The 14,627-nt window shown below is 40.8% G+C and overlaps 1 protein-coding gene across 1 annotated transcript in view; it reads right to left on the bottom strand.

Annotated features, from left to right (window-relative positions):
* The window catches only part of ITGA9 (integrin subunit alpha 9), a 230,863-nt gene that overhangs the window by 69,211 nt on the left and 147,025 nt on the right, over positions 1-14,627 (bottom strand). Inside the window, exon 18 of the mRNA XM_026100784.2 lies at positions 11,802-11,952. Within this exon, the coding sequence (XP_025956569.2) occupies positions 11,802-11,952 (151 nt within the window). The remainder of the gene's footprint in view (positions 1-11,801; positions 11,953-14,627) is intronic.

Raw genomic sequence — 14,627 nt, 5'->3', positions numbered from 1 at the left:
CTGGAATAGAAAGAGAAAGAATTCGCTGTTTGGAACTCTCTGGCTAAAACAATAAACAGGGCCCCCTGCTCACGCTATTCTTTGATTGCAGCATTTCAAAACTATGCGGAGTCAGTGGGGAAAAAAAAGAAAGAGAAAAGCTAACATCAAACTTCATTTGAGGTCTACTATTAATGTCTCTGCCCATGCTGTTTTCCAGCTGAAGTGGACAGCCAGAAGCATATTGGTTTTAAACTGGGATTAAGCCATTGGCTCACCCCATGACCATAAACCAAATATTTTTATTTCCTCCTACACAGGCAGTTCCGATGAGAAAAGGGAGAAAGGCACATCATGACTGTATGAGAAATGGTGACCACATCACAAAAGCCGTGGAATCCACAGAAACTTCCCTGCATCGTTCCCCGCAAAAACCTCCCCCATTTACCCGAAAACAATGGGAGACTCACCAATGAACAGGTCCAAAGAGGTAAGGGGACATGGGGCAGAAGGTGTCTTGTTTTTAAGAAAGACCTGATAGAATAATCTTCCTTAGTCAGAGAAGGATCAGGGACAAACAGGATCTTTGAGTTGATCCGATGTTGTCAGAAGTATTGGTCTATTCATATTGTGCTGTTTGTGAACAAATTCAGCCTCCTCCTTCCATAAAGACGCACACGTACATTGTCCCATTCATTAGCAAGGCATAAGGCAAAATAAAAAGGTAACTGTGTATTTGCAGCCAAGCAAAGAAACTGCACTTCCTAGAGCCAAAACCAATAACACACACACACACACACACACACACACACACACACTCTGCAAATGACCTGAACACAGCCACTTTACAGCAGGTATTTTGTAACCTTGTAACCTACAGGTTATTACCATCAGTAGATATTACAGTTGAGGAGCCAAACATGTGCAAGACACACTCTCTGCAGAGGCAGAGCTTAACTTTTGCAGAGTCTTTTCAGTAGATTATTATACACACCATTTACTTTTGCATGAGTTTTCCAGCTCAATATTGGAAAAGATTATAGCCATCACTTCTAACGCGAATTCTCATCACACAGATCATTTAATAGTCCTATTTTTCAGGCCCAGACTCACGGATTGCAAAGCCAGTTCAACTCAGCTGCAGCCCAGGAGGGGGCCCACCACTGCTCCCCCCTGCCCCTGAGTGGTCAAAGCACAAATCCAGCTGACGGAAGGATCCAGCTGACCAGTCCTGTCTCTGACATGGGGCAATCATGGAGCAGGAGGAAGACTGAGGGAGCTGCACTGCAAACATGGGTGTCCAGGCCTAGACACAGGAGAGCATTAGATGGGAGCACACCAAGTACGAGAGGCTGTATAAGAGACTGGGATCACAGTGCTACTGGTGCTGCCCATTTTTGCAACACAAATCTAAACAAATGTAAAGTTTGGTGTCGCTGGGATGTATATAAATCAATGTATTACTATGCAAAACCACATTCCTTTATTTATTTCCAGCATTTATTCCCTTTTCAGTAGGAACTTCTGCTATTTCAAAGACTACTTACAGCAAAGCATATGCTTAGGCAAAATATGAGCATTATCTTCCCAGCGCACAGAGAAGCAGAGAGGAACATGCCTAAGCTCTGCAGCCCTGGACCTGGTCTCCATCATGCCAAAACAAGTGCTGAGGGAAGCACATGAGAGCGGTGGAAAACTACAGAGCTATCCCTCCCCACCTCGGGTACTCTCTCTGCCTCCAAACACTCTTGACTGAAAGATGTCCTGAGCCAGAGCTGGTTTCTGTGCATTTTCCAAACCTCCGAGGGATGCAGAGCTCTCCCTTTTAAAGGCACATAATGTCATTCCTGGTACAATGTGGGTGACAGCCTCTTGCATCCAACAACAGGAACATGAATAAACAGGAACAAAATAACTGCAAAGTAAGCTCGCCAGCTCAACTCCTACCATCTGCTAGACAAACAGAAAATTCACTCAGCAGCCTCCTCTCTACTCAGTGCACTGGTCTGGGCGCTCCTCTCCAGCCGGATACCAGTGCTGGCTGCGAATACCACAGCACCAAGAACAGCCTGTGAGATATCAATACAGCCAAATACAAAGCTGGAGACTTGAACTAAATCTAATCCAAACACCACCTCCTCCATGTATTTGTACTTTATTTTAGAATCTGTACCTTTACCAATATGGTCCCACGATTCTGCAAAGCAGCCTGAGGCTGATGCATAGGCGACCTTCGGGCAGTGAGCCAACTGTGGTAGCAAATTCAAGACAGACCACTCCTTGCAAAAGAGGCACTTTAGAAAAGTTAAACACAAGATACACTTATATCCTCTTTACATCCCTTGATTACAAGGCTTATCCTAAAAAAGAAATCTACAAAAACCTATGTTATGCACAGTACATCATCACCATGACATTTTCAAGTTCGACCACAGATTTCATGTTCCACACATACCTAAGCATTACAAAACGGTGCCTAGTTAAGTAAGGCGTTATTAGAAAGGTCAATCTGCAAACCAAGATACAGCTTTTCTTCACAGAAATATGAAGACACACCGCTGGAATACATTACATTGGCTAGTACATACACTGACACATTACTAAAACCACAGCCTCCCATACCCTCACCACGTCCTTCAAGATTCCACGTGTCAAAAATATAGCAAAATCATACACAAAAAAAAAGACTAAGGGAAAACAAGGCTTCCTGACTCCTGCACAGTTATATTTAAAAAGGAACCACAAAGCTATTGTACAAAAAATCACTATGACAAAAAGTCAGGTAAATTTAGCAATAATCCAGGCTTTGCTATTCCTAACAACGCTTTTATCTACAAAACTGCAAACACTTTGTAGGATCAAATGCTGCAAGATACAATGCAATTATTCAGAAAAGAAAATTAAGTCCTAAGAGTGAAAAAAGACATGTTAGAAAAGAATTACATACTGGCACGTTCCTACATTCTTAGTATCATTACAGGTATGATGAAACTGCAAATTCTATGTTGTAATCTCTCAACAGTGCATTGCATTTGATTACACCTTTATTTAGAAAAACTGTGGATGAACATGTATTATAGGCTGGATTACTCCCTCATGATCTGCACATAGAAATACTACAATAAGCTTAATAATAGCATTACATTCTCATGTATATGAGTCCACTCTCTCAGACAACCCAAGCAAAAATCAGAAACAAAGAAGCCATTAGAGGAGAAGGGGCTTGGGGTAAATTTTGCTCCATCTTACCTGAGCATGTAGACACATACATACATACATACACACACACACACCCCTGTATGTAATACTATTGAATCATGGATGCATGGCAACATTAAGAGGAGAACTGTTTTTCTGCTATTACAGATAACCCATGGGTCATACATGTTGTTATTATTATACAATAACAGAAATATATCTTCAAAACATGCTTCCCTTAAAATTAAAAGCAGAAAAAACAAAGTGGAAGAAATCAATATTCATTTCCTAGTGGTATTTCTGAAAGCACAGATAACATATGCCAACATATACTGTCAGACAATCTCCTGTGCATAAGCCAGCAATTTTGCTCAATATTGGCATACTCAACTCAAACATGGCTAATCACTTTTACTTAGTTTTATGAAGAAAAGCTTAAATTCACAAAAAGTTCAGTAAATAAATTCAATTGTCATCAACTACACACACTGTGATGAAAAATCAAAGCAAAAAACTCACGAATAAAAAAATTAAAAGCAATCTGAATGGGGAAACACAATCACGAAAATCAGGCTCTTGCCTCCTTCTTCCCTGGTGGTAATTTTTACGCGTAAAGAACAATACTAAGCTTATAACTATAATAATCAGTTTGGCACTGAGTATTTCCCTGTAATGAGTAATCCTTAATGCAACCTAGAGCCACCAATCCCCAAAGCCAAATCTGAAAGCCCAGGAATGCCTTTGAAAATACACACAGGTTCTCATTTTTTGGTTTTTCTCTTTCAGGAGCTTAAATAAAAGGTGCATAAGGACTTTTTCACAGCAAAAAAAAAAAACTGATGACACGATAGATACTACCTAACTGAGTGACACTGCTGAAATTCAATAATATAATTCATTATCTGCATTATTTAGGATATTGAAACAAGTTTGCGGTTTTTTGGTGATTTTTTTTTAACAAAAGCTTAGCAGTTCACTTGAAAGGCTTTACTTTAAGAGGTGCTGCTCTACTTTCCAGAACAGCATTTTAGTGCACTCTCGCTCCCCTGGCTAAATGGAAATAACTGAATCATTACTCTGCAGATGGTTACAGTCAAAAGTCACACACGAGTTTTCTGGACTCCTCCCAAAGTCAGGCTGCAAAAACACGGCTGGCCAGGGAGCGTGCGGCTGACAACGGGGGCTGAGCGGGGCGGGGGCTGCCGGAATGGCTTGGGGAGGGGGTCCTCGGCTCACCCACCACCGAACGTCCCGTGGGACAGCGGAGCTTGCCCAAATACTTTCCTCCCTTCCCTTCTGCGTTGCTCACCCCCCTGCTTTGGAGGAAACGCCACGGGAAGCTCTGCTCTGGGAAAAAAAAAAAGTATTTAGGGCCCCAGGGTCTTCTTCAGAGAGGGGCTTAACATGCCTATTTCGGCTAATATGAATTTAGCTTGATCCCAGCTGAACCCAAGGTTAAGCCATTACCTTCCAGCTGCACACAGGGAGAAGTGCAGATAGGAAGGAGCTTGCTTTACCTAATCCTCAAGAAGAAATTAAGATTCTCTTGAGAGCTGTCTTACTGTATTTTTGAAGGAAGGGAAAAACAAAAGAATGAGCAAGAAAGAGGGAGCGGAAACAAAAGAAAAAAAAGGCCAGGACTTTTCTTTCACACCCGTAATAACCAGGAAGTTCATGAGAGAGTCACGGTATCATAGGGCACCAGTATCAACCTGAAGGAAGGCAAAGTTCCTAATTTCTTCAACAGCGCTGGCCCCTCCTTGGATTTCAGCTAAAAGCTGTTCACTCTTCATGCCTTTGCTGATCTTCTCGACTGCAACTGAAATAATGCGAAGCTGGTTTTGAAGTCTTGGTTGACTTCAGAGTGGCTATGCCTAAAGTATGACTGCAGGACCATGCCTTGTTTTTGAGAAGAATAATTAAAGAAGAGGGATTCAATTTTATTTGTAGAGCCTATTAGCATCACAGGAGATACCTGAACAACTAGACAGAAGAGAACAGTTACCACCACTTCCTGCCACATGGCACAGGGATGTACAACATGCTATAGGACTCGGCAACTTAAAATATATTTATCACTTACAATTCTATCGGAGTTTCACCTCAGGGTGACATTTATCTTCTGGCACCATCTTGAACTGCTTGCTTTAAAAGTGCCTAAAAGAAACTCCTACAAGGACAGAACTGACCTTTTGTACCAAAAAGTCAATAAACCTTAAGCTTCAAGTTACAACAAAAACAAAGCCAACACCCAACAACTTCATGCTATAAAGAAAGCCCTAGAAAGCTGCAAAAATAGACTGTTACTTAATGGTCTTTGCAGAGGTTGTTTAAGTTTGGACAATTTAAAACTTCATCCTTAAGAAGACAGGAGACATGTACTGTCCCATAGTTTTGTCACTCTAAATGTTGGCCATCTTTCCCTTATGGAAAACATAGCCTTTGAATGAACGCAGCCAATATAAAGTGTACTGAGCTTGTAACACGCTTGACTGTGCCCTCTCTGAAGAGTATCTTCCCTGCTCCCAGCAATGCTGCTTATAGAGATAACTGAGTGGCTCTACCTCAGCAACCAGGGCAGCCAAATCTGATTTTGAAAGCCCTGTGTCATGGCCCGCATTGGTCCGATCGTGGCCGTAGCTCCCAGCTCTGCATGGTTCCTGACCACGCGCAAGAGGAAGCAGCTCAGCGTGGAGCTACAGGCTGTGTGCCAACAGCAATGAGGCACCCTGGTGTCGCGCATGGCCCCAAGAGCTGTTCTGCACCCCTTGGAGAGCCCTGGCCAAGTGGAAGTTGTGGTGAAACCCCACCTCGGGTGGTACACCAGAAAGTGGGTCGGGAATCACTGTCAGCGTATCTCACTACAGCACTGACTCTCTTCTAGCCTCTTTGTAGATTTTCTCATAAACGTACTCATCCACACGTTTCTTCTTTCTTCAAAAAATCACTCTCCTCACAGCCCCAAGGGAAGAGCAAGGGCTGTCTAACAAAACCTCCTGTCAAACAAAACCTCCGTTAATAGTCCAAGTCACACAGAGCATCCCAGACTATTCCCTAAAACCACTCTTTACATATATGTAAACAGTCAAATTAAGAGGCATGCCAAATTCTGCATTCTATTCTTTGAGTTTATTCATTAAGAAAAATAAAGAAGATTCCTTATTATTATACACGATAAATGAAAGTAGAACACATGTAAATTTGTAAGACTCCCACCAGTACTAATTACACAACTAAACCCAATCTTCAAGGTCCATCCCCTGAATGGGGGAGTGATAAGTGAATCCTGAGAGTAAAGTCAGGATCAAAAGTTTAAACTTCAATTCCTACCTACTAGGAGGATATTATATGGTTGTAACAGCCTCTGGCCTGAAAAGGAGTTGCTCCTTACTTATCCCTAGAGAAGGATAAAAGTTGAGTTTTTCATTGAGCATTCACAGAAAAAGAAAATTAAAATAAACAATGAAGTCAGATAGGTTCAACTGCACATCTTTTTTTCTTTCCAATTAAGAACTTGTAGAGTTTTGCTCCAGGGATGAAAAATGTTTTGGTGCACTCTGGAGCAAAAGTCAAGCATTAGACTCATGAAAATGGAGAAGGAGCATGTGGCAGTCCTGCCATACTACTGATATTCCCAAGTCCTGGCTATAAAAACTCTCCTGGAAAAAGGGTTCAAATCCCCTCATTTAAGTGATATATTGTTTGGGCAATTTTCCAGATGTGCTTTTGTCAGTGGAAGAGGTCACAGCTTCCATGCTACTTGGCACCACTCCCCTCTGACACTCTAGCAGAGTGGTTCAGAAGAGCAATTCCAGCTCATTCCACGCAAAATCAGCTGGATTAACTCAAACCACTAATTTTAAAGGTTTCAGCTAACCAGCTGGATACAAACTGAGAGTGATCACACTAACCTCTCTGCCAGTGGATCCGAAGGGGCAATAACAGCCGGAAAAAAGAGCCATAATGACTAATCAGGAATGAATAACCAACAGCTGGATGTAAAAGAGGGCATATGTCTCTGGCTTTTGTGTTTGATCAGTATCCTGCTCCCACCAGCCTTAAAACTCTTAGAAAGTATGAGCAGTATAGGAAACCAGCATAAGAGAATTTCCAGTTTGGAAAAAATTAAACTCTGCGTGCATGTGTGCTCCTATTCTGGGCTCTCTTAGTCAAGAGAGCGTCGGCAAATGTTCAGAGCGAGAAGGAGTTCACATCCAAAGTGTGTGACCTCTCTGCTAGCCGAGAAAGAGCTGGTATCACATTACTTATCAGCAGAAAAAACCCAGAATGTAAGCAACATGACTCAGAATGTTAGAATATTCATAATCAGCACAAAAGTTTCAGATACACGCTCACTACAGAATTACGAGAAATGACTGCATCGGAGGAAACCATAATCTTGCTCTTTTCTCTCTGCCCTGGCCCAGCCCTGTTAACTTCCCTCAGCTGTTGCTTGCGAAAGCTGTGAGGAGCAGCAGGAGTGTTACAGCTGGCCTTAGATGTCGGGAGCCTTTCTGAATTAAAGAAATAAGCCATGGCTGGAAATGACTGTCAGCAATGGGATTTCCTGATCTCCTCTCTCTGCAACCAGTGCTGAAATGGGGTTAGCTCTCAGATTTCAGCTAGCCCTTGCAGAACACTTTAAGAGCAGTGAGAGATTAACACCATAGATATTGGGCTATTATTGTTGTTTTTACCATTATTATGCTACATGCTATTTTTATGCCGTTACTGTAAAATTTATGCTATCCCTGAGCTGATTTAATAGACAGTTGTTGCGAAAAGATATGGCCCTGCCTGTGCCCTCCTCCCAACCTCAGCCCACTGATCATGTACTTCCATTGCTTTCTTTGCACTTATACCTATTTCACCCCTCAGTAAGCCAGCATATCTCACTGAACTCACAGAAAACTAACCCAGCAGAAGCAAGGGAGAAGAGCTGGACCTGTGGCCAGGAGCAGATGAAGAACAGGACTTCCTCTTTCAACGGCAGCCATTTGACCGACATTCTTGTGAAATCTCAGAAGAATGTGAAGTGTCACTGCCAGCAAGCTTATAGCGCTCTAACTGTGCTGAAAATACCTTTCTCTTCCAAATGGTGGCTAATGAATGGTGAGCAGAGCACCTATTGCTGATGAGCCTACGCTAGATAGAAGTCAGTAGGCAGTGACACAGTTTCAATAGACTCCAAGTGATGTAGAAATCAACAGGAATAGCTTTTATTTCCCTTTCCAGACTCCTTAACAGACAAACATCACTCCGCCTTCTCTTCTATGGGAAAGTGATATCCTCCCCTCTGTTAAGAGGATTTTTCAAGCTCTGAAAAAGAATGTTTCTCTGAAGTGAGACTAAGATTATGGGATAATAAATACTTAGATTTAAAAAAAAAAGTTCTACTCTGCACAGAAGCAGGGTCTTCTCCTGCTTCCAGGTCAACATGGTAAAAAATGTTCTTTCTTTCTAAGTGAACAGGTGAAGTTCATAATGTAAGTGTTGTCATCCCCAATTACTGATATTGTCACCAGCATAACTACAAAGTAGTGAATATAGTCGTAATGAAATGAAGAAGAATATGTACATTAAGCTACTACAGATGAAACCCACAGTCATATCTTAAGTCTTCAGGAATTTCTTTAGTTAATAAACCTGGTATTTTATAGTTTTATGTTCATTTCCCTGGATTAATCTGCATGTATTCAAAAACGGTGGAGTGGTGCTTTGAGGAGTGAAGGGTACTGACACTTCTGTGATGGCAGCCCCTTTACACAGCAGTGGTAAGGGAAAGTAGGCAGGGATGACAAGCCTGTCCCTTAAAGTGCATGCCGCATACTGTGCCTCTTAATTAAAGGACTGTCCGTCAGAAGCAATGGAAAGATAACTTTGGGCTTCCATCCATGGAGCCGGGGAGGACTGGCTGCAGAGCAAAAGGAAAATCAGACAGTGGAATAAATGGAGCCTTTTAAATATCAGTCCGCGAACACTTTTTCACCTCCCTGTGAAGCAGTGAAGCCCTGCCAGGTACTCTATCTATCACAGCTCATGAAATCTCAGTCTCCACAAAGGAATGAGGGCTAGCTCCACTAAAGCATTTAACTGAATGCTACCGTAATCATCATTAAGCTAGGCTATTATTTTCTTTTCAAATATATTATGCGGCATTTTGTCTCAACAACTTTTCATGTACCTACTTTACTTAGTTTAAGAAGATGATTACTGAAAAAACAGCATTAAACTTTTGCATTCTCGATTCTCAGTGTAACCAATCTAGATAAAGAAATTGTACTCCATCTACTAGAAACTCCACTGGAGACGCAGGGAAAACAAACAGGAGATTCACAGCATCTTGAAATGACTACAGAGATAGATAATAAAAAGCTCATCATGCAGTCATTGTTCTCAGAAGATACCTTAGAGAAACCTTTGAGAAAAAGCATCAAGTAACCACACAGAAAAGACTCTTCTTTTCCATTTAAGTGATATTCATTAACAGGCAGTTGCTGCAAAGAGTTTCCCACGACAAGAAGCTCTTTTGATGCCGAAATTGCTCCACTAAGACAAATCTTCTGAGTCGTCATTTCTACTCAGATGTTATGTTCTGGATTTTTGTCTGGGCAATGTTCAACCAGGAACAAAATCTATTTAAAGTACATGCACATTACATATTATGCATAGATGTCAAGGGATGGGAGTAGGTTATGAAACATGGAGTCCGTAATATTTTACAAAAAAATCATTGTTCAAAGAGCTTAGGGAAAATGTAACACTGTAATTGAGGCTATGAGGTTATAATTCAGTTTCCCATCTGGACAGATGGTGAGGCCAAAGACACATTAGTTCATCCTGAAGCAAGAGCTGATTGAGAGAAAGCAAAATAGCCCAACACAATCCTATTCCTGTTTTTCAAAACCAGTGGTAAAATAATTATCAGAAAAAAGCCCTATCAGAACAATGGAACTGCAGGAATAATAACAGACTATACCATGACCCTGTTTGCAAGGAATGGTGAAGAAGGGAGCCTATATGCTTGCTTGATGTGTATTGTATGTTTCGTTTTTTATTTAAAAAGAAATGCTAGGATCTACTAGCAGAGGAGACACTGAATAGTGAGATAACCCTACAACAATGTCATCTGCTTCCAGAAACCGCTCTTTCTAGGCAGCATTCAGCACAGCTGTTTCAAGTCTGCTTTAGACCCAGGCTTAAGGTAAAATATCAGGGGAAAACAGTGTATAGTCTTCAGCTGGTTCCCTGACAGTGCTGGCCATGAAGAACAACAAAGCCAACTGGTGTTCCAGGTAGTTGTGTGTGTAAAATATTCAACACGTAAGCACAGGGGAAAAAAAAACAAACCTGATAAAAAACATACATCAAGATCTGTTTCTTTCCAGTGCAAAACCCTCCCACTGACTTCAATGGGAACCGCACCAGGCCCTGACAGTCTTCATGCAAAACTTCCATTAAGGAGAAGTTGCATATTGGCATGAGACATTTCTGTTTTATTCCCTTTTTTTGTTATCCTGATAAACTGCACACTTGCAGCATATAATGTCTGAAAATAAGGTTTATAATACAAAGACAACTTTCCAAGGTTTGTAATCATATGTGAGATGTCATAGTCAAAACTGAACGCCATGAGAATTAACGCGTATCAGAAATTCTATTTCGCTTTATTATAATGAGTCAGTTTAAGAGGTTTATAATAACTGAAATGAATAATAATCCTTCTTTATAAAATATGACAAATAATGGCAAAATGCCACTGTTTCAGTGGACTAGGTTTATCCCACTTTGCAACAGTCACGCTACTGTTTTCCATATTGCTCTCATGGCTTACAGAGAGTAGCAGAGTTCCAGCAGAGAGATGAATCACTGTAAAAACTAGGAGAAAAATAGCCAAAATGTTGTTACGATTGTGCAGTTCCCATTCTACACTACTGCTTTCACATGTTGCTCTCACTCAGAAAGTTTTGGGGGCCATCATTTTGTTACAAGCTTGATTCAGTGTTTATATTTCAACAACATATCTCTAGGTGAAGGTCATGCTAATGAAAATAGCCAAGTACTTCAGTCTAAATGTGAGCTCAAAATTTTCAGCTAAGTCCATGCAGGTGAAATCATAAGTGGTTTTGAGCTCCTGGATGTAGAGATGCGCCCTGGCCACCACCCAGTCCTTGACCAAAGAACAGCCTTGTATTTGATTTCTGTAAAAAGAAAACCTGTGAACCCAGGTCAGGAGGTAACCAGGACTGGTGAATGCAGCCTGGCACCCCTCTTCACTCAAACTAGAGACAGCCTTTGTATTTCAACTCCACTGAGTATCCTACGGGTTTCCAAACAGTCTCCCTCTTTTTCTCAACTGCCTCAACCAAACAACCTTTCTTTTTCGTTAGCACACCTCAAATAACAGTGCTGTGTCGTCTACAGAAACACGAAGGGTATCATTTACACAGATTAAGCTGGCAAAAGAAACAATCTCAGTAAAGAGTCTGGAACAAATTCAAGTCCAATATAACCAGAAATAATTCCCAAATGTCTCAGCTATGTGGATCAGGCCACCCTGCATCTTGCAAGTAAGCTGGTTTAATATTAGGAGGCTTGCTCACAGCAAAATTTGCCTTTCTTACCTTTTGCCACATTTTGATGAAGAAGAGCTCCCCAGAAAAGTTGAAGAAGACATTGGTGTCATAGGCGTCATCCCCGATGTTAGAGATGGAAACGTTAAGTGAGATATTCCTCACCGCTCCCAGTGCCAGATAGGCGGTTCTGTCATCAACACTGTAGGCAGAAACAATTACACCAGTTTAACTCTTGGCAACTTTCACACTTTCTTTCTTCATTCTACAGGACTGTCATAACTCAACTGTGCAAGAGCCTGGAGGTTAATAACTCAGGGATGTGCCACATGCCCAACATACAGTGCAGTGGGCCATACAGGGAAACAGCGTTTCCTGAATCCCTGGTTCTGGCACTGTCTTTTGCGACTGTCAGGAAATCCTATAATCCTAATGTGAAATCATTTCACATATTACTTATTGTTTATATGATTTTATTGAGAGTAGAAGAATGGAAGACTATAAAGTAATTGCACAGGGGAAATGTAACAAGTGCAAAATACTGTTATGCCACATTTGAATACAAATACTCTTTCGTCTCTCAATAATGCAAGCTTACTCTAACAACCTAGTAACCTTCCAAAAATCCTCCTGGAGTTATGCTGTGGAGGGGATGAAAGGGAGAGAGGCTCAAACAAAATCTAGAAACTGCTGTAAGTGCAAAAACATATGAAAACTATGATAAAAATCAACTGAATGTGACTAATCTTTCCTTGGGTGTTTACGATGGACCTAACACGATGGAGTCATGTTCACTAAGTGGCATATCAAGGGAATGGTTGAATTAAAATAATTGTAATTCACTGTGAATCAATACAGATGATTCTAAGATGAAGTTTGGAGTAAGACAGTCTAGACTCAGCCTCTAAAGCTGATGCTTACAGATTGTGAGTGTAACTTATCAGTATTTTCCATTTAATGTAGACAATATTTATAATGTATGTTTCCTGTACTTATTTCACTTACGATGATCTCTACTCATTTATTACAGCCCAAAACTACGGCTTACATTTCAACGACAGCTTCTGACACGGCAGATATAAATCTGCAGGAAATGTGTCTGCTTTTTCATGCTTACAAATAACTGCAGACACCAACCAATCCTACCTCTAGTTGGACACTTTGCTTTCTAAACCTTATGGTTTATTCTTGCAGTCAACTATAAGTGCAAATAAACATTTGCGAAAGTGTTTGTAAGGCAGGATCCACTGAAAAACTAGTTTGAGAAGTCAAAATAATTTGAGCTGTTGCTTTTTATATATGAAAGTAATGGGACGACTTATGAGAGTACTAGGAAGTATTAAACCTTTTGGCCACAACTTCAACATTTACTCTTGAAATGCAGACAAATTATCAAGATACACAAAACAATCTGCTGGGATTTTCTAATAATCAAAAGCACATATTTGGAACCAGGGAAATCAAAAAACAACCATTTATTATTGTGGAATACTTCTCATGAAGTTTATAACATCATCTGTTATAATCACTTAAAAAACTAAATCAACATCTATCAAAGCCATAAGCAAAATCTGGAAGTATCTACTTTACTAACGGATGGAAAGTTAGAAGATATTTATCTTTTGCAGGGTGGATACTAAATGCAACGCACGCTGCACATGAATGTCTCCTGATTACCATGATTTGACATCAACATTGACACTGCCTCTTTCCCTTCAACGCTAACTTCTTTATACTTAAGAGCGTGATACACAAAAGAGAAGAGAACCCTCTCTGAATTCATAGCAGTAGCGTTTTGAGATGTAACACTAATTCAAACTCTTTGAGAATGCTGTTCTTCCTATTGAATAATAAAAAGTGTTCACAGTGAAGTCCTACTGAAAACTGAGCCCAGAAAAAACAATGCTAAAGTAACTGTCATTAGTCAGTGTTACTCCTATCTAAAGCTACCTCTTACCTGTTAAAAGTGCATCAAACCAAAATGGTGGTGTTCAGAACATTTTCCTCAACAGAGGAAGAAAACCTGCTTTCTAAGGGGACACTAGTTACCCCTGATTACAGCTCCTACATGCAATTCATTTGCTATTAAAATCTGTGAAAAACTTCACTGATTGGAGGCTTAGAGAAAACTTCAGATCTTCCTCCGAAAGGCTATACAAGATTGTGCTGTAAGTCTCGTTTTAAGGGAGTACTTTCCTGAGTCATTAAATATCTGTATACATCTGGAACAGATCAGGTTCCCTTGCATAAGAAAAGGATTAGGAATCTCCCCGCTCGCAAGGGAGTTCCCGGGCGGCATTTGCTGCCCCAGAGCTGAGGTCACGGCGCGTGGAGAGCCTGCTGCCACGCGCGAGCTGCACAGCCAGCCTGGTGCCATCCCGCTCCCGCATCTGCTAAGGCAAAATCTGTCACTAAAGAAGTGTTGTCCCCCTCCAGAACAAGAAAACAAACGAAGCCACCCTTCATATGGGCAAGGTATTTCAAACAGCGGAGCAAACAGACCGAAGCAATGGCTTTCGGTTTACGTTTCACTGAATGAGAACTGTAAAACGGCCAATATCCCCGCCACGGCCCTCATAACTTTGCTCATGTTGCAGAAGACAGGCTGAAAAAAAAATCAAAAAAATCAGGATACAATCACTAAATCAGACAGGAAAATCACCATCTTATTAAATTATGTAGTATGCATAAATAATGGACTGGCTAAAAGTTCTGGGTAGACTGTAGACACATGTACATTATATATACATATCCACATTTGCATGTACATACAGGCACAAACAATATGTCAAGTTATCAATTTCTGCATGGAAAGGAAAAGAAATTTGACATTCAGAAGTACTAAACACCTGCAGTTTCCATTCACATGATCTAGAC

Source organism: Dromaius novaehollandiae, chromosome 2 (assembly GCF_036370855.1).
Source record: "Dromaius novaehollandiae isolate bDroNov1 chromosome 2, bDroNov1.hap1, whole genome shotgun sequence".
NCBI lineage: Eukaryota > Metazoa > Chordata > Aves > Casuariiformes > Dromaiidae > Dromaius > Dromaius novaehollandiae.
This window is presented reverse-complemented; position numbering and strand designations above follow the sequence as displayed.